Source organism: Molothrus ater, chromosome 3 (assembly GCF_012460135.2).
Source record: "Molothrus ater isolate BHLD 08-10-18 breed brown headed cowbird chromosome 3, BPBGC_Mater_1.1, whole genome shotgun sequence".
Lineage (NCBI taxonomy): Eukaryota > Metazoa > Chordata > Aves > Passeriformes > Icteridae > Molothrus > Molothrus ater.
Window position 1 is genome coordinate 108,692,522 of NC_050480.2, and position 26,953 is coordinate 108,719,474.

The 26,953-nt window shown below is 40.4% G+C and overlaps 1 protein-coding gene across 2 annotated transcripts in view; it reads left to right on the forward strand.

Annotated features, from left to right (window-relative positions):
* The window catches only part of SUPT3H (SPT3 homolog, SAGA and STAGA complex component), a 256,306-nt gene extending 240,488 nt beyond the window's left edge, over positions 1–15,818 (forward strand). For both annotated transcript variants that reach the window (XM_036380725.1, XM_036380726.1), the window contains exon 12: positions 14,074–15,818. In XM_036380725.1, the coding sequence (XP_036236618.1) occupies positions 14,074–14,115 (42 nt within the window). In that variant the 3' untranslated portion in view covers positions 14,116–15,818. The remainder of the gene's footprint in view (positions 1–14,073) is intronic.
* Positions 15,819–26,953: the final 11,135 nt, after the last annotated feature.

A 26,953-nucleotide genomic window follows, 5' to 3' on the forward strand; every position in this document is an offset into this window, starting at 1 on the left:
AGAATGAAGTAAATTTTGGATGGAATTATTTTAAGACACAGAAGCCCTTCGCTTCTGTACGGAGGAGATGATGTTGGTAAGAGACAAGGACCTGCAGAAATCAGGTTGGAAAGAAAACCAGCAGAGATAGGCTGGTCAAAAGCGGGTGGAAATAATGAGTTATGGAAAGATGGGAGAATGGGCTGGAAACTAAAGGGTGGATAAGCTGAACTGGAGGGCAAAGGCAAATACATAGAAGGATAGATTTAATTAAAGTTAAGCACTTGAGTTGGTAATAAAGAACTAGGAAAAATGCTGTTGTGAGGAACAGGAAAAGGTGAATAGGAAAATATGATGAGAGAAAAAAATGAAAATTATTCTGTTTATTGGGGAATATCTTGTAGTTTCTAAGAAATTATTTAATAGTGGTGCACCTTTTAGAAAGCTGAGAAGGAAGGAATAGTGAAAAAGCAATGAAGAAACATTTAACTAGATATTATTTAAAGTTTATTTTTTAGTCTGTGTAAGGTTTCAGCCACATAGCTACTGGTGAAATGGCCAGCTAAGATCAGTAGCTGGTTTTAAATATCTCAGCATTAGAGTTTATTTTGTAGGAATGCTAGATATTATGTTACTATTGTGCAATAATATATAATAACCAATGGCAAAATATACCAACTAGTATGTATGTATGTATATTACTAGGATTGGTTGGCATGAAAAAACAATGGTTCATTATAAATTAAATATAGACTTGCACAGTTGGTCCCATACCTTCTCTAAAACAAAAAGCATAGGGAAATAGGCAAAAAGGATTTTTTTTTTATCACGAACTCTATGTATGTTCAGGTTCTTATTTACTTTGAAGTTTACTTTTGAAATAAGGTAATTTTTTGGTTTGGGAAATGAGTGGATGAGAAGACAAAATGTCTCAATTACACATTAAACCCTTAGAAAGTCACACCTGCATTCAAGACTTGAGTGTTAGAATAGCTCCAAGCTCCAGTATCCAAAAAAGTATTGGGATTTATGAACATTTTAAGTACAGCTAGGGTGATGGACTCCTTGGCAAAATATGGGGCAACAGGCCAATTCTCTGCCCAGTGGCTCTCTGTTTTCAAGACCTACCTACAAACCTCTGTGTGCGACCATGTCCCAGTGTCCAAAAAATAGGTCTTAGTCCCACTAAAGTGCCTCAGATTCTTCTTCCCTAAAATTCATGATCTTATGTTAGAAAGAATTTTTCTTCCCACCCATTAGGATTTGAGGGAGAAGGTGTTGAGCCCACCAGTTGATACAGGATGATAATCTGCAGTAATCTCTACTGATTTAATCTATCATCTCCATTTCATCATTTTAGCATCTAAAACCTAGTCTGGATTCTCTTGTCCACTTAATCCAGGGTTTTTGTGCCAGTGCACTGGTGAAACAGGAAGCTGAGGAGTCAAAATGCTCCCCATCAATGGGTGCAATGGAGTGTATTCATGCCCTGACAATGAAAATCAGCTCCTTCCTTGGCAGTACGTGCTGCTGGAGGCTTCTGTGCGGTGTCATTTACAGCCGTGTTGTCTTTGTAGATTCCTGCCACGATGTGAGAACACTGATGAGTGGAGGGGGAAGGGACCAACCTTCCCCTTGCCATATGGGAAACATCTGTAATGGGCAGCAGGGCTCTCTCTAAAGAAATGTGTTGTCATTTCATAGTTTCCTCAAAGTGTTACATAGACAAAAGGTATCAGCTTGAATTTCTACCAGCCTTGACTGTCCCAGCCTCTGGAGCAAGGCATTCACAGTAAAGCCAAAGTATTCTTTTAAATGAGACAGTCAGTAATGTTTTAAACTGTCTCACCCAAAAAAAATGTAACATCCACTGGAAAAGTATAGAGTAGTTAAAGTGCTCCAAAAATAAAACAAAAGAAACAATATAATGCTCTTTTATTGTGGCCCCTTAACTCTAGTCCTCTGAGAGCAGTGCTGATTGATGTTAGTGATGCAACCTAAAAATTCATGTCAATTACCCAAAACAAAATGCACATAAGTGACTTCAGGGTCTGATTTCAGTCCACAAAAGCCAGAAAATTCAGAGCTACTGGAGAGACGAAAACCTGGATTTCACATTCCCATCTTAACCAACAGCCATTCTGCTGGGGGGAAAAGGAGAAACAAAGGAAAAAAGAGTTACACCATTACAATAAATAATGTGATGGAGACAACAGTTTTCTCTTTGCCAAAGCCTGAATCCACTGGGTCCCTTTAGCTTTAAATCCAGGAACTGCAATGTGTTCTAGGTTTGGGGCTCAGTTATTTCCTTACCACCTTTCAGCTTTTTTAAAATATAAACTCCTTTATTGTTTTAGTTAACAATAACATTTAATGAGACCTCGCTAACTCTTCATTTACAGTAATTATTTAGTGTTCTTTCATTTCCAGCCACTGGAAGTGGGAATGTTGCTATAGCCCATGGTATCTATTTGATGGAATAATTGCAGATCCAAATGGGATCAACCTCGCACTCTCTGATAAATGAACATGCAGTAATCGAGATGTTCTGGTGTCAGCATGCAAACAAATCAAAATGTTCTAACATCAAAGAAGTACGTATGAAAAAACTTCCATACAGGATTTAAATATTCCTCAATGTTATTAAAAAAATATGGGCTGTGATATCATGAAATGCCCATGGTGGGGTTGCAAGCGAGTAATCCATCTCCCTATTCCTAAACCCATATTTAGTGACTGAACAATGGCAATCAGCCAGAAGAATCTCGTGGCCTGGCCAGTTGGTTTTCAGACAAGTATCACTTTTATAGATGTGCATATAAATGTGTGTCTCTTAAACTGGATACGAGGGGAAAAGATGAGATGCGGTAAAGAAGAAAGAGTTTGATTGGATGGGTCAGACCACTGAGATATTGCTGATGGCATTGGTCTGTCCTTGCATTTTGAAATAAGTTTCATTTAAGTAACATGTGCCATAGGAAGTGACATGTGAAATTAGGTCTTGTAGAGGGGAGGGTATAGCATGAAGGTTCTGAGTCAGCCAAGTTATTTGCTTCACAAAGTAAATATCATTTGCCCAGTCCCCACCCACAACCAATCAGTCAGAAAGCCAAAAGGAATTTTTAGTGACTTCTTGGGAGGACATTTTAGAATGCTGTTATTCTCAGCAACCATCCAGTGTCCCTGGGGTTGCCCATTTGCCCAAGATGTTAGGCAGGTAAGAAACAGGTAGACAGAAAGACATTTAGAAAGATTAAAGATAATTTGAGCTGTACATTAGAGAGACTTGAAGTCTATGTCCACTTGTGAACAGCTTTTCCAACATACGATTGTGAATGTAATATCATTTTAAAAGTATAATGTAATGAAAAGCTTTTCTTTCCTTGGGATCCCAAGTTCCTTGGCTCATTCTTGCAGCTCATAACTTGCCCACAACTCTCTGAAAGTGCAGTGAGGGCTCTCCCCTATGCAGGCTGCCCAGCACAGGAGCCTGCAAGGCTTTTGGCAGCATTCCCACACTCCCAATGTGCCACTGACATGGTTTGTGCTCTTCAGACCCTGCTAAACACAGGAAGGAGTTTGTCTGTCCTGCAGGTAGGAAGTGCTGGGCAGAGCAGGACCCAGGCCATGCAGTGTGAGTGGTGGCCAGGAGGGGACTGCCCTCTTCACTTGTCCTAACTCACTCCTTTACAAAGTCATCCCCAAGTCCAGCTCCTCATGTGCTCAGCATATTTCAGCACTGACATCAAATTGCAGGAGATAGTGAGCAGGGCCACAATCACCCAGACCCAGTCAGGATCTGGTGTTTCTCACAAATCATAAAATCCTTTAGGGTGGAAAAGCTCTCTAAGATCATTGAATCCAATTGAATCCATTAACCCAGTGCTGCCAAGCCCAGACTAAAACCAGTCCCCAGGTGCCACATCTACATATTGACTACTTCATTCTTGTTACCCATTTTTTCTTCTTCTATTTGCTTTGCTTATATTGAAGAAATCAGTCATTCATACTCCTTTCTTTTCCAAATCCTCATGCTTAAGTCTGGCTTGAATGGGATAAATATGTCATTACTTTGCTGAGACTGGCCCAATACTTAAATGGGTTGTGACTTAAGGGAGAGGCATCCTTCTGTGATTATCACCAATTACTAATGAAGTGTTAACTGTCCAAAGCAATTAACTGCTCTGCTTTGTATTTTTTACAGGCATATTGCATTCTTTGCATAAGGAGTAGGGCATCCTGCATGTCATTAAAGAATAAGCTTTAATTTCCTAAATTATAAATGCTTGCCATCATCAAAAATCAAATACCTGTATCAATACAGGTATAATAGAATAATGTTTTAATTAAGGATGGAACTTTGTTTTGAAGGATAGGGGCATTTGGCTTTCATACTTAGTGAACCATTTTTTAAGTTTGGATTTGATCCCAATTTTCAGAAGTTCAGGAGGGACCAGGAAACCTATTTTGATTCAGGGCTATTTCTAATATAAATGTCATAAAACCTGGTAGTGTGTAATAATTTATTCTGCTGCTAAAATATTGGTTTAACTGGTTAAACTGCCTCAGCACTTGGATTTTTTTCTCCAGTCTGTTGCAGAAATACATGTGAAAGATCTATTGGATGCCATTCTGCAGCCTAATCCTAGGTAATTTATTCAGTTTTACCTGAGAGAAAGCTCCAAATATATATATTCTTCTGGTTTTAATCAGTCTCTAACTACAATTGATTCAACTTTTGCCTGAATAAGGAGTGAGTAAAAACTGAGCAAGAGCCTCAAGATTTGGCTCTTATTCATTAACCTCAGGGCAGACTTCATTTTGTGTGATTTTTAAGCTATTAAAATGTTGGTTGGCTTCCATTTGAGCTCAAATTCCTAATATCACCAAATAATTATGTGTAGATGATGAAATGAAAAAACAGGCGCGTAGTCTCCAAACACGTTTCAGTCTGGGTGGCTGAAATGGCTCATAACATTCAATGCATGAAAATGGGGTGGATTGAATAAATTAGCAGAATCACAAAAGGAAACCACTATAGGAAATAGTTTTACATGTGTAATCACTGAAATACTCTAGTGAATGTGTCAATCTGTACTAAATAAATATATTTGTTTATAGACATGTTCTGTATTAGCTTCCACTCTTTCACAGCACTTTGCCAAGCAAAATCCCACTAGAAGTAGGATGTTCGCACCCGAGTAGGAGTTTCTTGGATAAATATTTTTTCTATATTGAGACCAAAACCACTTCTACAAATTTCAGACTTTGATTGAAATAGTATATTTCTTTTGCCTCTTTTTTTTTTCCTCTTCCCCCCCCCCCCCCCCCTTCCCATCTCCTTCACTGACAACCACTGATGCATTACCTTAATTCCTCTTACCTCCCACTGCTCCGGTGCGCCAGCGCCCCTCTGCAGACAGAGCACATCAGTCAGGGCTGAGCAGGGCAAGAAGTGGCCACACCCCAGGGCTGCCACCAGCAAAGGGCCTCAGAGCCTGAGAAAATTCCTCTCTTCACAGACCTGAGCTGTTGGTTGGGCTCTCGTTTCCTCACTGAAATGCTCTGTTGACTCAGAGAGAGCAGGGGTGCTGTGCCCTCTGCAGAGAGCGTTTGCAAGATGCTTTCAGGAGGTGGGGAGAAGTGTGTTGCAAAATGTTATTAGATGCTGCTTTTTGTTACAATTTCAACAGTTTTAAGGGGAAAATGTAGGTGAACTGTGTTGTTTTGCGCAAATAATTTAATTTCAAAGTAATGCCCACTCCTCCTATGCAATAGCTGCCAAATTCAGCATCCTTTTCTATACATCTAGGATTTTAGCCATTACAATGGAAGATAAAATGCAATGAAAATAATAATTGTGGCATAGTATACAATGCATTCAAAGTGTTGTGTATTAGCTCTGTAATCAAGCAATCCTCAAAAAAAGATTTTTAGTGAGTGATAGTATTTCTGTTTCAAAGGCAGGGGAAATGGAAGCTCAGAGGCACTAAGTGGTTTGTCTGAGGCCACACAGCAAGTAAGTGTCAGAGCTGGGAGCAGAGCCCAGCCCTGGCTCCTGCCCTTGTACTCAGACTGTACCACACCATATTGTTTCCAAATTAATTTGCTCTTTAGCTCCTATGCTGAGGTCATGAGCAGTGGTGACACAGAGGGGGAATTTAACCTCTTCTGTAACTTCCTACAGAAAAAACCCTGAGCTTCTACAGCAGTAGAAGTAAACCTTAAAAGATCAAATAAAGTCATCCCTGGAGACAGGGAGCCATCCAGGTTGGTTGGTGCTGAATTGCTCTCAGGCTGAATGAGTTTTTATTGTTAGTGGTATATTTTCACATGGGAGTGCTGTGACTGTGCAGTGCCCTGAGTCATAAACCAGAGGTTTCAGTCTCTAGTCATACCTAAAGTCTCAAGACTTCCGGTTTTAATTTAATTCTCAGACATAATAAAGTTCCCTGTGTACATTATTGTTGCCATGCACCTCAGGAAAGGAGAGTTTGACCCTTGAGCAACTCCAGGTGTTTTGAGAAGTTTGACGTGAAGCAGTAAAAATACAAGTGAACTAATTGCACTGCTCATGAGGAGATCAGGGACACTCAGGAACCACTGCATTTCCAGTGGGTGAGGGGATTGAGCTCTCCTAATTATGCTGGATTCCAACAGGTCATATCCACCGAGGTCTGGTGCCTCGTGGAGACCTGCTGTGGGCTTTGCCAGCAGTGTGTCCTGGGCAGACAGTTATGGGCCGTTGGACCCACAGCAAGAGGAACTTGCTGGATTTCAACTTTCTCCACAGGACAAGCAGCTGATGCTGTCCAGGGAAGAGGGGTGATGGAGACCTGCTACAGGTTGTGCGGCCTGAGGGAAGGGATTCCTCTCCCTGACTGTGAGTGGAGAGCAGCGTGTGGTTGAGGCAGGGTTCAGAACAGGAATTTCTATCAGTGTGCAAAGCAGCGTCGCCTTTCCTCTGACAATTAAAAAGAGTTTCTTGCTCTCAGACAAATAAAGCCCATTAAAGCTGGTGGCAGTGATGGGAAAGACTTTGTGAAAATATGTTTGTTTTGCAAAGCTGGCTGCCAAGTATTGTTTTATAGTTCCGGTTTTTCCTTCTTTCTCCACTGTTTACAGTACCCTCTGAGAGACTTAAAATGATCCCTCTCTCCCCACCAATTTTGTTCTTTTTTCTCTTGGCAGACATTGGTACCCCACTCCCACACCCCAGTTCTTGCTGCAACAGAAGCCATGATCTTTTTGCCTTGTTTTTCTTTTTTACAATACCAGCCCAGCCCTGAGAGCAGCATTTTCTGGTTAACTGCAGCATTGCCGTTTTGGCCAAATACACTGGAGGACAGCAGTACAAGCCCTACATTTTGTTCTCCAACCACTGGTGGTACTGCACAGGGTGTCTGAGAAATTAATCTGGTCCTTTTTTCCTGTAATCCTACATTTCCATCAGCCTTGAGAAAGTAATTTATCCCAGAAGCAGAAAAGAGCGATAAAAAAGTTGGGTAGTTGAGATCTAGACTATGTTCTTTAACAGACTTGGATAATATGTCCTGGATATGTCCCATTCCTGTACACAACAGCCCAGTGTTACAAAATTATTTAAAAACTATGCCACTGGCAGATAAAAGATCAACCAAAGCCCAGAGCTGACTTTGCTGGGAAGCATTTTGTTGATGGTTGGTTTATTGGAGTTGTGCTTTTATCAATGTGTGATGTTCATGGGCGCTTACATGAAACCTTCTTGTGATCTCCAGCCCCTTCCTGAGGGCAGGGACTCCTGGCATGGACACTGCTGCTGTCCCTGGTGTGTCACCAGCCTGAGGACTCAGGGAACAGACCTGAGGAATGCAGCTGTTGGTGTTTCTTACACCTGGTACAGTGAAAGCTGAGGGACAGATAGGCTCAAGGCAAGAACAGAAGTCGGGACGTCATGTCTGGTCACTCCAACCATTCTGACAAAGCAAGATGAAACAAGGACTTTGCTGTGGAAGGAGATAACAAAGGACATTACTAGTGTAAAAAGAATAATCAGAATAATGTGTTTCTAAAGGGGACCAGGACAAAGGGGTCAGAGTGGAAATTTTTTTTAATGTAGTGACCTATAAATACTGGTAAACTGGTGTCATAAACTGGGTCTGCTTTGCTGGCATAAGCAGAGTCTATGTCACTCAGTCCTCACAAATGGTTTCGTGGGATCTAGTGTAAGCACCAAGGTGGTTGTGCTTCCAGGGGGACTGTTATGGTATGGATAAATGGATACTGTAGCTCTCAGCACATTGGTCTGGCCTCATCATAAATGAAATCCATGAGATTTCATGGTGACAGCAGGGCAGATCAGCCAGAGCATCACACAAGTAAGTCTGTAACGTGCTAAACCTGGGTGTCCATAGATACATTTTTGGGGTGTGTTATTCATTACTGACCATGTACAAGATATTACTTATATAACACGCTCCCTCATCCTTTGAATTATATCAGATGTCTGTGCTTTGGCTACTGATGGGTATGTGGAATTAGAGCCTTCAGTGCTATTGTTCTAGATTGGAGGGAGAATTATCCATTATATTTCTTTTGTAACATGGATGCACTTTCGATAAAGACACTTTATATCCACACAAATTTATTTAAACTTAAACAGAAGCAATTCATTCTAAACAACACATGGATTTTCTTTTTCAAACAATGTTGCTTATACTTTGCCTCTTAAACTAATTATTATTTTAATCTCTAAATAAGTTGACACTTTGCATGTGGTTTGTCTCATCAGGCTGGGATAAATTAGAGGAGCAACCTTTTAATCATAGGCATTTTAATCTGAATGTTTTTATGTACAAAGAGTTATGAATCTGTCCAGGGTGACCTGTTTGATATTATGGCAAGCTAATGAAATTTCAAAGTTAACATTTCCCAAATAAAATGGAAAGAAGAGACAGGGAGAAAAGGAGCAGATTCAAAATTAGAGAATATTGGTAGTTTATGGGTTCCAGGTTATTTGGAATGGAATGAAAGTTAATGCTACATCCTTTTTTCCATCCTGCCAGCCAGTGTCTGATCCAAGAATGTCTCTTATTTAAAGAGCAGGGCTCCCTCCACTGTTCTTAAATAAAGGCTCTCACTGTCTGAGATCCAACTCTCTCCAAATTGCACAGTAACATTGTAAGGCTGCATGAAGAGAATTATTTAATGGAAAGAAGTTTTGCATATGATTCCCTTATCACAAACCTGCTCAAGTCATATGGTTTGATTTACATTTATGCAAATGTCAGAGAATAGAGTAAAATTACCCAAGGCAGAAAGGACTGTGGCATGTCACAAACAAGATGTGCCTATTTGCATTTATGTTTGCTAATGAAGTTCAGCCAGGGCTTGCTCTTTGATTTGGATGTCTCTGTCTGCCATTCCATTTTATGCACTGTAATTAAACCACTTGCCCACACACACAGAGGGAGGACACCAAGAAAGGGAGATTTCAAGTTTAATAAGTACTGTTCTGTAACTCTCTTAAACAGGGCTTATAATTCAGGATTTAACATCTCTAAGTGATACAACAGGCCTGCAGTGTGACATTGTGCTTAACTTTAATACAAGGAGAACTGCAGACTTAAACCAATGTAGGATTTGGCCCAATAAACTTTGGTGTCTCAGGTGCCCGCTGGAGATGTTTTACCCCAGACTTTCCAAATTTTATCCCAAATAAAAATTAAGCCTCAGCCCACTCAAAAATCACAGCTGTTTCTTTCTCCTGCCAAAATTATTCTTTCTCATCATGCTACAGCTGTGAAATCATGCACTAGTGTAAATTGTTAACTGGAAACCATTTCTAGCTGAGGTGCCTATTCAGAAGTCTTGGTATTCTGATCTGCTCTGTTCTCTCATTGAGGAGTACTCACACATCTTCTTGTTTGGCTGGGACTTGTTTCTGTAAATCATAGAATCACAGGCTGGTGTGGGTTGGAAGGGCCCTTAAAGATCATCCAGTTTCCACTCCCTACCATGGTCAGGGACACCTTCCACTGTCCCAGATTGCTCCAAGCCACATTCAACCTGGCCTTGGACACTTCCAGGGATGGAGCAACCACTACTTCTGTAGTGGTTGGATGGTGGGCAACCTGTGCCAGGGCCTCGCCACCCTCACAGCGATCAATGTCTTCCTAATATCCAATCTAAACTTAATCTCTTTCAGTTTAAAGCAATCTTCCTAGTCCTAAATTGCTAAAAAACACAATTATCTGTCCCTTAAATTGTCCTATGAACCCTGTGAACTCCTCTGTAAGCTGTCCCATTTTATGAGACCTACTGTGAAGACAGGAATTTTGCTACCCTTTTCTTGGAGTGGTTCTTTTTGGTCCTTCATAATGACACTACAGGACTACCACTACAGGAGAGAAATGGGACCAAAAACAAAGAGAGTAGAAAATGGATGATTTTTCATGAAATTTGAGGATTTGCTTTGCCAAGTTGCCTTGTTCCATGCTGTCTTTTTAAGCTGTTAGTTTTTCCTTCTTCCACCAAACTAAGGGCAAAGCAAGATGTTGCTTTTAGGCAACTGACAGCAGTGAGCACTGCCCATCTTTTCTTGCTTCATTGTGCCTCCTTTCAGATTGCTGGAAAAAAGCCTGCCTTCATTGATTAAATAATGGTAGTGTTGCCAGAGAGGATCCAGTGTTAGAATCCAAAGTGCTTTGACAACTTGAAGGAGCAACATTTCCAAGGGAGCATTCCTAAATAGAAAATGCCTGACCAGGTACTTGGGGTAGAATTGTAGAATGGTTGGGGTTAGAATTGTAGAATGGTTGGGGTTAGAAGAGGTGTTAAAAATCTGGTTCTAACCCCACTGCCATGGGCAGGGATGGACCCACTAGGTCAGGGTAGGAGTGGGAAGCAAGGACCAAGAAGCAAAATCATCACAACTCTGCCCTAAATGGGAGCAGGTGGTAAGAGAGGCCTGGACAAGATGAAGGTCATGTTTCTGCTTTCACATTGACACAGCCTGTGCAGCCTCTAGCTCTGGTTGGCAGCAATCTGTCCTTCTACCTTCAAGGAGGTCAGAGAAAAGGAAGAAAAATCTTGTCATGTGATATCAAGGAGCAGGAAGAGTTCCTGTGAGAGCTAGATTAGGCAAATAAGGTCAGATCAACTTTTCAGGACATGGAAGCCATTCTGGGAAGGAAAACTGTTTAATTTGTGCCAGGTTAGGTGATTCCCCATGTCTGAAAGTTGGTCTCTTGACCACTTCTGCACATATTGGGTACAGCAAGAGTCTTAAAGAACTTCAACCACAGCAGGAAAAGTCAAAGCACAGCCTGGTAGTAAATTTTAAGAGAGAACACACAGAAAATTTGGATGCAGTAGACACTTTTCCAAAAAGGGCTCCAGGAGGAACCATGGGCTTATGTTGTCTCTTTACAGCAAGACATATCCAGCAAAATGGATACAGCTATTTTAATCCCACATCAAGAGCCTGCATCATCCTCTATCTGTAATTCTGAGCCAAATAATCATATTTTTAAAAAATTAAATGTGGATGCTGCCAAAGTGGCATAAAGCACCCAGAAGTGTCATCCAAACCCTCTAAATTATCTCCAACCACATTAAATGTCTGCCACATACATCTAAACTCTTGCAGGGGCACATGCACATGTGAGTTATATGAAAAACATCTTGCTGTTTCTCTTCATGATTCTTGGCATGTAAAGATCTGTCTTTCAGTATCACAAATTCAGCTGTATAGATCTTAAAGATATCTGGTATAACTCAGAAAGATGGGATGTCTGTAAAATACTTTTGCTCTGCATAAAAGCATTTTGGAGGTTAACCTTTATTATCTAGTAATGTATCAAAATGAGAATGAAGTGTTATCTTGTTATGGAATGGGATGAATCAAACTCCCTCCTCTGAAATACGGATTTTCAAAACAGTTACCTTTATGCTGAAGTTGAAGGTATGAATGGTTTCTGGGTAAAATGGTTGAATTTATGGCTAAATTCCATAACGAAACACACATATATCTGAATCACTTTGTCTGGCTTGGGAAGGAAAAAATGTGTTGTTTTCATTATTGCTGAACTTCATAATGGCTTCAGGAATATTTTTGGTCGTTTCCAAAGAAAGTGAACTTCAGGCAGAGATTAAAGCAGAGGAAATTTCAGCCCAAGGGCAAATGTTTCAGAAAGTTTAAAGTATGTGAAAGGGGGAGTGAAGTAGGAAATAGTTTTCAATCCTAACTATAGCCACACTTGTTATAATATATCACTAAATATAGACCAGTGGGTGTGCCCAACTCTCCAAAGGTGTTGTCCTGCCTGCCATGAACTGGATTCTGAAATGACCTTTGCAGGGATGTAACTGGCTGTACAACACTGCCCATGTTGGAAAATGTTAAACTTCATTATTTCCCAGGTGAGCCCAGCCAAGCCCAACTTTGCTTCACAACCAAAATTCCTTTCACGAAATTCAACCTTTTATCTTTCATGTAGATCCAGCTTTGTACTCGGGATCATTTGTCTCCAAGCAAACTGCACAGTAGTCCTGAATGTTTTGTTTATGTGTTAAAGGTTGTCACTTGGGTTATAAAGCCCTGTGAAACTATTGGGGTCAAGCAGCTAAAAGCATTACTTTTGTATCGACTTCCAAATGCCAGCCATAATGGTTTGGGCAAGCTGAACATCCAAACTGCCTTGGACTTTCTGCTTGTGGTTGTGGGAATATGTTGGATCCTTTCAAAATTATTGGCTAGTCTGTCTTGGGCATTTCATGTTTGCTTATAGAGTCTTTGGATTGATTCTGTGTTTTGTTTGTGGTGATACTGTCATGTCTTGGCTGTATATCCCAGAGCTGATATAGCTCTTTGACTTCAATGCCATATGCTGCCAGATCTCCAGACTGAAGTATGGTGTTAGTGTAAAGGATGCTGTAATGAACATCTTGTACATATTTCCTTTTGCATATTCACTGTCTGTAAAATGTCTCTCTGAATACATCCTTTTTGGTTTTGAAATGGTTTCTTTACAGTTCAATATAAATGCTATTTATATCCAAAGTTGTTTGAGGTTATCCTTTACTCCTAATGTTACTCTAATTCTAGTTTAAGAGAGGAGAAATTGATCTGGCTGAAATTAATTAGGAAATTGGTAGAGCCACTCAAAATGGTGTTTATATATGGCACTTCCTAAGTACTTTGACTGAAGAGGTACAAAATAAATCTGACGAAGCACTAGCTGTAATGAAATAGATGAATACATTTTCATTTTTAAAACAGGATGGCTGCTGAAGGTGAACCAAATAAAGCAAAACTATTTAAATTCCTTTGCTTTTTTAAAGATATTGTTAATAGAAAAAAAAGTATTTTTTAAACTGAGAATATCTCCTTACAGTATAGGGTTTTTAGTGGCATTAAAAGGTATAGTTTCCTATATTGATTTGGAAAGAGCTGTTAAAAATGCATGAAAGGTATTTTAGGGAGACAGTATCACAGGATATTTTAAAATTATTTTCTCAAGTGCCACTTAACTCTTGTGCTCCTTTACCATTGGAAACACATCATCCTAGGTTACAATATATGGGATATCTAATTATTTCCTACTGACCAGAGAGTCTTCAAGATTAATTTGGTTTGGAGTGTTGGGGATTATACCAGTGTCTGTTTATATAACTTTAGACTCAGACTATAAATTAAATTTGGAAAACTGTAATTATTCAATAATTTATATAGTATTCAGGCAGTTTAGAAATGTTTCTTGAACATGGTGAGTAGAGAATATGTGCTTATGAAGGACAAATAGATTCAGCATAATGGTGTATTTTTGGCCTCATCTATTTTGCAGGCAATTAACAAAAGAGGATGTTACATTTTTGCCTATCTCTTGCTCTCCTGAAATAGAGTCACTAACCACTTGTTAACCACACTGATTTTTTAATAGACAAAGTGGTTGCTTACAGCTTCCCCACCAGAAATGTTCAGATTAAGCACACTATTAGATTGCAGCCAGAATAGCCTACAAGACAGGAAGAAAGCCTTGCCTTTCTCTCTGCCCCCTTCCCTTGTTTAAGCTGATGTGATAATTCACTGCAGATTTTCTCTTTCCCTGACAGAGTGCCTACCGCAGGAACGGGATGACTTTTCTCGCCTGCTGATGTGGATGTGGCTGCAGCAACAGGAAAGACAGTATTATATTAAGGTGATTTTCTTTCCCCCTCCATGGAAGGAAAAAAATACAAGCTCCAATGTCTCCATGTACCAGTGAGTGGGCTGGTTTGTTGTGACTATCTGCTGGCTGTCTCTGTCTCCTTTTCCAGCCCCCTCAATCGTTATTCTTGTTTACTAGCTGGAACATTTAGCTAATTAATGGCAGGATGTTTGGGATAGGGTGTAGGTGGACAAGAATGCAGCTCAGACAATGCTGGAGTTTGCAGGGGACTTTCTGACTGCCATGTCATTTTTATTTAAGTGTCTGGAAGTCTGTATGTTCTCCAAAAAATGTTTTTTTGTAAAGCAGGATAGGGCAGGAAGAGGCCAGAGATAGACTGGGTTGTGTTGGTTCATTAGGTTGTATAAAGGTTAAGTAGTTTTCTTTGCAATTTTTACAAAAAGAAAAATTTTTCCCTCTATTTTCTACTACTTCCCACTTGTTTCTCTCAATTAATATAAGTGTTCACAGAGTATAAACCAGTTTAATCCAGTGAGGCAAGTCTGATGACAGGTATACCAAGTTTGGATGCAAAGATACTCAGGAAAAGTTCAGGTAAACTAAACTTCACCAGTTAGAGACTTGGTTTTTAGCAGGCCCAAAGATGAGCTAAGTGCTCACACACAAATTTTCGATATTGGCATCTCCTAAGGTTTGAGCCATCATTGTCCAATATCAAAGAGAGCCTTTGCAGTGACTTGGCACTGGATTGGGCCCCTATTTGGAAAAATACATTCTAAAGTGTTTCAATAACTGTGTCTGCCTCAGTGGTTGTAGGCAAGGGCTTAATGTTGTGTACTTGCTCAGCGTTTGCTGCAGGAAGCAGATGTTGTCCCTGTTGTTGACAAAGGCAGCATTACTGTTGGATTTGGTTAAAGAAGAAACCAGCTCTTTTTGCCTTTTTTTAAAATATATTTTAGCTAACGTTGTTTGTTTTCAAGATTTTTTTTTTTAATCTCAGTCCCTGCCTCTATGCTTGTTCCCATCCCTTAGCTCCTCCAGCCTTTGCTGGCCTCACAAACACATTCATTTCTTCCCATAAAAACTGTACAAATATAGAGCTAACCACGATGATGCTTGAGCAGAGAAAAAGGCTCCTGCTTCAGCCTGTCACCAGGATCTGCTGGCACATCCTGCTGGTGTCCCTGTGGTACCCACAGGTCAGGGGTCTTCTTCAGCTGCCCAGAGCTCAGGTTCGGAATCCAGCTTAAGCCTCAAGTTAATACAGAACACTCAAGGGATCAAGAGAACAGCAAAATATTTTATATAGTGCAGCCATCCTCCTCCTTTGTGCTTAGTATGTGAGGTCTTAATTTTCACTCCTGCTCTGTGCTCTTGTGGTCATTTGTAGGTGGTTTTGTTGTCCTGCCCTCCTGGACCTGCTTGCAAAAACTTTAAATATATGTATATTTTTTAAATAAATGGAAAAAATGTCTCTTTGCCACCAAAATATTGTAAAAGTGAATATTGCTGGCGTTCATAAATTGCTTTTTTCTTTTATCTGCTTATGCTTTTGTTTTCTGGAAATTTTCTGTGTGTAAAGGACTAAAAGCAATGTGTAAAATGTATTAAATGAGGGAAAGGGGAAGTTTTCTGATGTTCCATTTGTGCTTTTTGAAATATATGATTAAACTTTTCTTTTTATCATCACTCTTTATTTTTGTTGGCATCCTTAACCATGGAAAATTATATGCTTGCAGTAAAGATCCAGACTTTTTTAAAAGGACACCAGCATTTATTGTATTTAGTTTCGATCTGCAGGGATACAGACAGAAGAAACCATTTCAGGCACTGGGTACTGGAATCAAAATTCCTTCTGTTGCTGTCTCTCTCCCAGATTTTACATTTTAAAATATGCATAAGCAGGAAAAATACTGGCACTTATTTTTTACTGGTCTCCTTAAAGTCCCAGAGAATGAAGACTCAACATACATTTCTCTCAGAAATATGACAGATCATGTTTTTGTTGGTCTGCTGTGTGTTTGTCTATCTTGAACAGCCTGACAGGCAATTATTTATAAAATCTGGGTTTGCCCAGTAAACCCATATAAAAACCTTTCACTTCTCTGCACAAGTCAGGGAGCAGAATTTAGAGTCAAACAAGGTATGTTATGTCTCCCTATCTTGGTTTAACCCAGTTTATTCTTATTTTGGGAAGTAATCACTTTTTTTCTCATCTTCAGAGTTTTCTTTAACTCTGTTTAAAACACTAGTGCAACCAGTAATACTTGTGTTGCACTTGGAGTGTGTCTTAACTCCACTTCCCATGCTGCAGAAACAGAGATATATGCTTAGGCTGGTACTACACATTTTTATTATATATATAAAATTTAACTTGAGATTCAGTTAATGGCTGCATATGAATAGCTTTACCCTTCTGTAATTTCAACTTGCAGACCATTTCTATTCTTAGCCAGGATTTATAGGTACTGAATCAGATTGTGTTGATTATTTCACGTTAGTTATCTGAAGAAGGGAAACCTCAGTTTCAGTAGGAATATGACTGTATATCATATAGGGAAGTGTAACTTTTGCTCTCAGCTCAGTGCCTGCCTTGCTCTGTGGTTATACTACCTGTTTTTTCAGTTTTTCTTCCAGCCCTCCACAAAACAGGGATAATAATTCAGCTTAAAACTCATCAGAGGTGAGGGAGCCACAACACAAATTTCTAGTTGAGCTTCATCTCATTTCCAGGTCCATCCTCTCTCAGTCTTTCCTCTGAGAAAATCAAATGCTTTAAAAGACTTCTGTCTTTGTCTGGAATTTGGGAGAAGCTGACAGTGCTCCAGATGTTTCTCCAGAGACACTCAGGACCCTCCAAAATGTGCCCCCCCCTTGGTTTTCAGGGCACCTTTCTCTTTGTCAAGCGTCCATCTCACTGAGGGGGAAATACAAAAGATGTGTTTTGGCATTCCTTGGGTGTGGACGAACCTTTGTGTTGCATTAAGGTTCTGCCATCAGCCGTGTGTAGATCCCATAAAATGGTTTATAGTTTCCCGTCCAGCTCATAGAGAATGTTTCATGGTACATAAACACTTGTAATCATAAATTCAGAATAAATAGATAATGACATTAGTCACAAGTCCAACTCTAGCTGAAACTTAAACAGTTACAGGGTTGGGGGTGTTCGTGCCTGAATGAATCATCTTGTCCAAAGTTGGGCTTTTTATACCTCTAGTTTTTATACCTCTGCTATATATCTACCCTGGGCAGCAGTGCAGCCAGGGAAATGCAGTGGTGGCATGCATTAAATCCAGGTTTATTCAGAGGGCACGGAGCCAGCACAAAGCAGCAAAGCCATCCCTGAAGGAATTGAATGTAAATTTGATGGTTTAAATAAGGCCAGATGCCTTAAAAATTATTTTGAAAGCTGTATCTTTAATGTAGCTCTACTTTTTTTTTTTTTTGCTTGAGATAATGATGTTGCCCTTACAAAATAATAAGAAAAAATAGTTCTCATCTCTTGTGGGGAGGCAAAAATCAGATACTTTGGCTTCTATAAATCACTGAAATCTTGGCAACTACTGAAACAAAGTTTTAGAAGGCAGATGGCTGCAAATTTGAAAGAAATCTTCATATTTTCTGTTAAAAGCTTTTCAACTGTCTAGAGAGTGGTCTGAGACACTACATTAATAGTCATTCTCAGTAATCAAGCTCCACTATACTTATATACTATTTTTCTTAAACAAGATAGATTAGTAGTGAGAGATGGAAAGATAAATAAGGAAAATAAAGAACTAAAATTATAATAATATGGTTTCATTTTACATTTTATAGCTCTCTTCAATATTTGTGATTGATAATTAATCTTAATTCCTATCGGACAGAAATATTGGCACAAGAATCTTATATCAATATCTGTGTATTTCTGGACTTGTCTTCATCCAGATGCTTTGCAAATTTTTCTTACTGGTTTGGTGAAGATGTGATCTGTCAATCTTTGGTCCTCGTATGACTTTGATTACTGTAATATCTGAGTGCCTCACAGGTTTCCATGTGTTTATGTCTGCAGCACAACTTTAAAATAATGTGTTGTTAGCTCCATTTCTTCTGGGGAAAGGCTTAGTGATGGGCCAGATGTTGGGAAACTTTCAATGGTTCAGAAACCTGGATTTCTCATAATGATACTCTCAGTTCTGAAATATCTCCCCTGTGCAGTGAAAGCAGTAGGTGTGTCAGAGAGCACATAACCTAGCTCTGCAGAATGAAGGAGAAAGGGAGAAAGGCAGTATCCAACTGGATCCATGAGAGGAACCGGACATAGAAAAATGCAACCACTCAGTCTGGATCCAACCCAGGGCTCAAGACTTTGAAAACTTCTGGCTGAGATGTGCCATGGGCACTTGGTGACCCCCTACTGAAACACAGAAGTTAAGTTTTCACCATAACATGGACTGTGGCACACCTTCCTTCCTCCAAACTATGCTGGACTTCTGAAATCACCATGAGGGATGCACTCATTACAGAAATCCTGCTTTGGCAGTGGCAGAGCATTCTCACCTTCATCTCCTCCCAACCTGCCTTTGCAGAGTGCATCAGAGCACAAAGAAATGAGAGGAGAAAGACAATTAAGAAACATAAATGCCCTCTTTTAAATGGCACAGCAGCTGTGATGGGTGTTGACAAAGATAAAGTAAAATATTAATTTTTTGTAGATGAACTGGGTCTGAAGCCAATAAAGTGCCACTGAAGTGTGGTGGCTGATCCTCATTCTGTAACCAGACCTGGAAGAAGAGAAGGTGTAAGGTATCAGAAGCTGTAGTGAGATTCAGATAGTCAGCAGTCAATAACTGGCTCAAACCAGTTCTGTTTAGCTCTCATTTCCATAAGTATTTAATTAATCTACAAAACAAAAAAACTCCAAAGAAACTATTGCCTGTCTTGTACTGACACGATTTCTTCAGATCTGCAAATGAAATGGCAGCAACTGCATGTCAAGCTGAGGTGAAAACAAATCTGAAACATCACTGCAGGAGGAGAAGGAAGGTGTTTGGAGGAGAGAGGCTCCATCTGAGCTTCCCCCTGAACTCCCTTGCTCAGATCATTGTCTTCTGCTGATCAGCAGTGCCTAAATCTGCTGCTTGTGCACAAATTTTGTTGTAGCTTCAACTGAAAGATTTTAGCAAACTAGACATGATTTGTCTAGTGTTCTCCATGTCAGCTTGCCCTTACTTTAATATAAAAAGACTTTGCACTCTTCTGTTTTGGAAAAATATCAGCATAGTTCTAAATTTTCAATGCTCAGAAGATTTTTGTGCAGATAGAACACAAATAAATGGAAATAATTATTTAGGAATGCTTTGAGCACCTGGGAAGGGGTCTTTGACAAATCAGTTTCTCCATGGAAGGTGCTGATTTTATTAATCTTCTTATTAATCTTCTTATTAATCTTCTTATTAATCTTCTCTGGGATGGTGGCAAAACTGATACATGGCTTCTTCTTGAACTTCCACAACAAACAGTTGAGGTCAACCTTGAGGTCTCACTCAAACTCATGAGCATCCCACTTGTCTCCTCACTGTGTGAATCAAGCACAAGCACAAGAGGGAAAACATGACAGAATGACAGATTCTTCCACTGGAAGATCAAGAACCACAACAATGAATATTCCAAGGTAAGGCAGAATAAAATAACCTTGGTCTGACTGGGCTCAGCAGCAGGTCGCTCAGGAAAAATCTTTTTTTTTTTTTTTCCCCCTGTTTGACAATTACATCATGATTATTTCCACACTTTGGTGATCAGAACTTTGTCAGTGAAATATTTGAGAATAGGTAATTCTCATGTGCAGTCAACTTTCAGAGGTCACACAGTGGTAAACAGCTCTCTGTCCTTCTACAGCTGTTGTTTTTGACTAGTGGGTTAAAAACACATTTTAAGGGCACATGTATTTTGGGGCAGAGTCCGAGTTGGTTGCTTTTATTAACAATACCCAAATAAATAAGTGTAGCCATCTAAGCTAGTCCACATAAATAAGTGTAGCCATCTAAGCTAGTCCACCTTGCTCCATTGGCCACCCTTGCAGGTTACAGTCTTCCCAAAGTTATGGTAGTGAACATAAAATTTGGTATAAGCAGCCAAACTTTTGAATTTTTGGCCAATGTCCAAACCTCCCCAGTTTTTACCACAATTGGTTTTTATAGGTGCTTTTTTTACAGTGTTGAAGTTGGGCTTGTAGATGATGCTGGATTCATTTTTATTTTGTTGAGGCTTGTTTTATTTGCACTTTGGTATGTAGTTGTGGTGCATGCTCTGAAGGGATTTTGCATCTTATTTGGTTTCTTTGGTGGTCTTGAAGGAAGGGAAAAATTAATGTGGCACTTAAAGAGCCTGTTATTAAAACTTTATTCATAGGTGAGCAGGAGGAGCATAGAAGATGTCTTAATTTATATGCATATATATTAAATAAATATGAATATATATGTAGTAATATTTTTCATGATGACTGAATTCCAAAAATCAACTCTGCTTTTTAAATCCTAAAGCAAACATAAACCTTTTGAGGAGGTCTTGATACCTCCCTCTCTCTGCAATAAAAGTGGTTTGTCCTTGTAAAAATAAAAGATTTTTACTTTGTGGAAGTAATTTGACTGTAACCTTTGGTTTCTTTGCTGTCATTTTTCTCTTCCCCAAAGTTTAATGTCATACTGTGAATCTTTAAGATATTGTGAAAACCCCCTGAGGTTTTAGAAAAAAACACCTTTGACCTGTATGAAAAAGGCATTTTTGAATCTGCAAATTGTTGTTGTTTTTTTTTTTTTTCCTTTGATAATAGTTTGTTGGGGGTTTTTAAAGTCCAACAGAATGTGGTTTGAGAGGTAGAGATCTCAAGGAGCTGGGACAGAGTTGTCAGAGCCAGACACTGCAGAGATACCTCTTGCTCCCTTAAATTGTTCTGAAATGTCCTTATATTTTACAGTACTTGAGTTGTGCTCTTGGCTGCCATTTCCTTCCTGCAGCCTCCCAAAGGTTAGTGGATTGTGCCCTCTGGGGGCTCTCCACTGCTTTAACTTAGATTTAAGTGTGGCGTGGGTTTTTTTCTTCTCTTTCTCTCATTGTTTCTTTTTCTCTTTCTTTCTTTAGCTTTAAATGTCACATTGATTTTCCCCCTCTCCTTATGTCTTATGAGAGAAGAAATTTATGGCCTTTTTACATCAGGAAGTCTAGCTTTTCCTGACGTTTTATTGCTTTGAATATTTGAAACATTTCAATCCCAGACAATAAATATTACATGATTATTGTTTTCATATGGATAGGCTATTTCTCCCTGTTTTTCCTGTCCAACATTTTAGTAGCAAGTGACACCCAAAAATTTATGGATACTAAAACCATTACTATTCAACTTTGCTGGGAAGGTCAGAGATAGTCCCTCAATTTCCATGTAGTGTATATAGGTATTTTAAAAAGAAAAAGTTTAAATCCTCTTATATGTTTTGAATCCTATAATGATACAAACTTATATCAGAAAAGAAGGTATGATTTTTCCTTGAAAAAATTACTCATGGGTCAAACCTTGTTTTCACTGAATTAAATGACAGCTCTTGAAGGTTAGGTGGGAAAAGCAGTGAGCCCCAGTGGAGCATTTCCCAGGTCAGCAACTGGAAGCCTGCAGGTGCAGAGCATGGGAGTTTTTGGGAGTTGGTGGGATGGTTTGTTCCAGTCTGTAACTCAGTGTACGTTTTCTGCTCACCCAGGTTGGTAAATTGTTGTTCTCGTGGTAGAAAGGATTCCTTGCCAAGTGGGACCCACAGAACCCAGTCTGAGGTTACACTTTGTGATGCTCTATTTGGAGAAGGCAGCTGGCTCCTCACTGTGTGTGTGCTGCACCAGTTCTGCAGCACCAGCTGTGGCAACCAAGTCCCTCTTGCAGCCCCAGGTTCAATCTGATAACCAGCAGATAAAGCAGTGTAGGAAATCTCTGGTCAAGTAACTAAGGCAGTAAGATTAAAAAAGGCACCGGTTCTGCTCAGAAGCTCTAGTTGCCTATTTAAATTTTTTTTTAATATTACTGTTTTTCATACCTGTTGCTTGTGTTCCATTAACCAACATAGAATCACAGAGTGGTTTGGGTGGGAAGGGACTTCAAAGATCATCTCATTCCACCCCCTGCCATGGGCAGGGACACCTTCCACTATCCCATGTTGCTCCAAGCCCTGTCCAACCTGGCCTTGAACACTTCCAGGGATGGGGCAGCCACAGCTTCTCTGGGCACCCTGTGCCAGGGCCTGATCTAAATCTACCCTCTTTCAGTTTAAAGGCATTCCCCATTGTCCCATCACTCCATGAACTTGTAAAAAACTCCTCTCCGACTCTCTTGGAGTCCCTCTTCAATTCTCTTCTTGATTAGAAGGGAAGTTCTCCCAGGAGCCTTCTCTTCTCCAGGCAGAACAACCCAAATTCTTTCAGCCTGTCAACAGAATTATTATAATATTTCAAAGATTTTGTATTGATCTAGCTTGCAGAACTGTATCCTAGATAACCGGGAAATCTCCCTCTTTCTGTCAGTTCCTGATAAATTCTTTTGTCCAAATTCAGTCTGTCTATATAACTATGAGGAGAGCAATCCTACTGTGTTTACAGAGGAGGAAAACTGTCAGGTTGTGGGGACACTAAACCCAAGTACATGTCTTTGGGACACAAGCAAGATCAGACCCCTTTCACGCTGGGTAAAGGTTTACAACAGGGATAAGAAAAAATACAAAACCTGTCAAAAATTTTCCACTGCAACAACATCCATGATCTGGTGGCTCTTTCTCTCCTTGCTTTGTGCAGACACAGGGAGCCGGAGTCTGAATCCATTCAAAAAGAAACACTAGTAAGTACTTGTTTAAAGTCTTCTTTAAGTGTTGTTGTGTCTTTACCCTCTCTCCTGTCTCATCCTCTTTTGGGAATGTTGAAAATAACATTCAGCTCTGTACTGCCTTTGTCTGTCCTTTTCCATGTGGTAAACATGGACTTTTCCTGCCCTTTTCCTTACAGACTTTCAGCCAACTCAGCTTTTCCTGTTTACCTCCTTGTCAAAGGTGTCATTGGTGATATCACTCCAAGTCTAGAAATGGGGGGGTTTGCTGCTTTTCCTAACTGGCTGCTGCTCCTTTGGTATTACATTGATTTTGCATCATATCAGATTTGGCACATTTACCAATGCATTTTTGTTTCAAGGAGAGCAGATGCTTCCCTCACCCACCCCTTACCAACCCATGCTGAAGGTGAAGGCACTGAAATGGTTTTCTGGAGACCTGGGCTCCCATCCAGACCTCTCAGTGCCTCAGTTCATTATCACTGTATCAATGAATGTGTAGACCCAGTCTTTTAAAAATAAGACTGGTAATAATGGTAAGAAGAAGACTGTAGGTCCTAAAATTCAAATTAAAAGTGGTGATAGGGAAGCTGCAGTAGCTCTGTGGCTGAAAAACTGACCACAACAGCTTTGCAAAATCAGTTTTGTTCTAGCAAAGAGAGAGATGAATCCAGCACAGCAGCTGTTTTATCAAGTGCAGTGTTTGTTTCTTCTGATTTGGAAACCCCAAATATTTTAGTGCCTCAGGAAGACACTGAGTCCTGATAAAGGCAGCTGCTGGCTTAGAGTTCCCACTGTGGTTTGGACACAATTCTTCTATTCTACACAATAGAAAACCAAAAAAATTGAAGTATGATATCATGTGAACCCTGGTAATTATCAAAACAGACCCTGGTTTAATCTCTCCAGATCTGTTATCTTTTACTGAACAGTAAAGGCACCAGACATAAGGAAATACTTGAGTTTTCTTGACCAATGATATTTGTAAATGTACAACAACCTCCTCATGGAAGGAGCAGCTTCATGGCTGAAATCAGAATTTCAGGCTTTCATTTAAGAAAAGAAGGTGCTGCTTTCAGAGCACCACTTAAACCTGTACATAACTAATTCACTGAGGTCTGCCTTACACCACTGTCATCTTGGAACACCTCTGAGGGAAGAAAGTGATCCCTTTTTCCACCTACTTCTCCATGAAGCCTACTCAGAAGAACCCTTACATTGCTAAGTATGTAGAGTCATGGAATCATGGAATTATTTGAGTTGGAAGTGACCTTAAAGATCATCCAGTTCCAACCCTGCCATGGGCAGGGACACCTTCCACTATTCCAGGTTGCTCCAAGCCCTGTCCAGCCTGGCCTTGGACATTTCCAGGGATGGGGCATTTGTCACCATTGCTGCATTTTCAAGGACCAGCAGCAGCATCTGCCCCCCATCTGACCTGAAACCATCTTGATATTTGGTGTGATTAGAGCACACTCTTAAAGGAAGACTGGAAATAATAATGTTCTGTTAAATTGAAACCTGTGTAATAAGAAGAAGAAAAAAAAAGCCTGTGGACATCTAGGAAGGACAATAAGTTTGAGGTCTGTTGTGTGGTACAGAAGGTGCAGCTGCACTTTTGGGAGGGTGATCTGCAGCTGAGTCATGCCCTCAGCTAATACCTGTACCCTGGGGTCCCTCACCATTTTATTGCTGCTCTGGAACAGGATGTGCAACTGCTCTGCATTAATACCTTATTACAGGTTGGCCAGTGTAAACTCCAGGTGTTGAGAACATGATTTATTCCATTAGTATAAAAAGGTGTTTTCTATGGCCGTATTAAAAATTATACTAACTGTTGGGCTTGCCACTGCGCTGTGTGTGGCACATGCCAATTTAAACCTGTCATTTCCTCTAATTTAAGGACATGTCCTCAGAAGATCATTAACTGGGGGTGGAGTTGGGGACCACAGTACAGCTGTGGCCTGTTAACCCACATCTGGCTGTTAATCCCTGCAAAGCACCTTCCCCAAAGATGTCGGCTGCTACCATGCGGTCACTGAAGCAGAGACCAAAGATATTATGTTTTTTGGGTCTATTTTATATTTAAATCTATTTTACATTACAACTTTAATTTAGGGTGAATTGTGCCTGTAGTGTGATGTATGAACCCAGTGGCTTTATTTGTAGTCAGTTCACTGTTGAGTGGACCAAACAATTCCAAAGAGCAGTAGCAGAGCCCACAATGTTTCCTGTGTTCCTCTGGGCTTATCCCAAAGCAGCACCAGCCCTGAGCACTGCTGGGATGAGCAGTCACAGGCTGATGTTCCTCCTCACTGGGCTCCCCTCTGCCAGTGCTAGACTCAAGGTCCTGGTCACTCACTGGACTGAGCAGATGAAGATCCAGTCTGAGGCTTCAATGTTTTGTGTATGTGTGTGTGTGAAGGCAGTGCAGTGATTTCAGTCCCATATGGTTGCCAAAACTCTGAGTTTATCCATCTGAAAACCCCCAAACCATGAGGGTGGTGAGGCCCTGGCACAGGGTGCCCAGAGCAGCTGTGGCTGCCCATCCCTGGCAGTGTCCAAGTCCAGGTTGGACAGGAATTGGAGCAACCTTGGATACTGGAAGGTGTCCCTGTCATGGCAGGGGGTGGGATGAGATGGTCTTTGAGATCCCTCCCAACACAAACCACTCCATGATTCTCTGACTCTGATTTCTGTGCTATCTTCCCTCTGTTTCTTGGGCGGATTTTTCTATTTTCCTTTTCTGCTCTTCAGTGGTGCTAGCTTAGCTGGGCATTACACTCAGGCTCAGAACACCAAACACCCAACTTAAATTCCTAATGCAGCTCAGCAAAGGTCAAAATCATTCTTTTGAAGAAATCCCCATCAGCTGACCTGCCAAAAGATGAGAGCAGAGGGGCTGGGTCAGGAATGTGACATCAGACACAGGGTGGGTTGCAATATTTCACACCTTTTTATGTGATTTTCCAGTCCTTCATGCCTCATGTCCACACATCTTAGATCCAAGTTTTGGTTCCAGAGCTGGTTTGAGATCACCTTGGGGAAATCCCAGAGAAAAGGCTGAGGTCTGCACATGACCCAGGCTCATGCCCTTGGCTAAACTGCAGCTTTTTTCCTGGCTGCCATTTCAGTAGCATCACACAACCACAGTATCTCCTAGAAAAGGTCCAATCTTGCCTGATGTAAAATAAGCTTCTATTTTTCAGGCAACCTGAGAGTGGATTATCTCTGTGTGCTGCACTGCACAGCTACCAGCAACCTGTACCCAAGAGATGCTGATGCACAAAGCCTGGCCAGAAGCACATCAAGCCTCAGGGCATTATTCAAATGCACACAGAAAGCCCTTAGCAGCCCTGCCTATCTTAAGCAGAGTCCCTTAAACCTGTTTTTCCTGGCAAAGGTTTATCTAGCCTGTGTTTAAAGACCCCCAAGGATGGAGATTTCACAGTCTTGAGTCTACTAATGTTATAGATCCTCATAAATTTTTTTCCTATCTGGTTTGAATTTTTTTCCTTTTTTTGCAGCAATGTAAAGGCTTTCCTTATCCTAACAGTGAGGACAGATTGTAGCAGTGTGCTCTGGAACAGCCTTTTCTGTGCTCAAAGGCACTTACATCCCACCAAGGCTCTCTTTTGGCGAATAAATGTAACTCAATCAGTCTGTCCTCCCAGGCTGCACTTTCTGGCTTTCCAGCACAGCTTTCTGTTTTGACAATGAGCCATTGATAACTGCTCTCTGGGTGCACATATCTGCAGCCTTGTCCCCACTTTCCAGCAACTTTATCTAGACCCGTTTCTCTCACCTGATTAGGAAAGTGAATATGAGACAGTGTCAGAAGTCTGCAAGTGCCAGTGATGAATCTATTGCCTTTTCCTTCACCCTAAGCCTTGTCACCTGTCACAGGCATCCCACAACAAGGGTTCAAATGGCCACCAAAAATCACACTTTGTGTAGAGTCAAAGAGTAGACAAAGGATTGGTTAAAA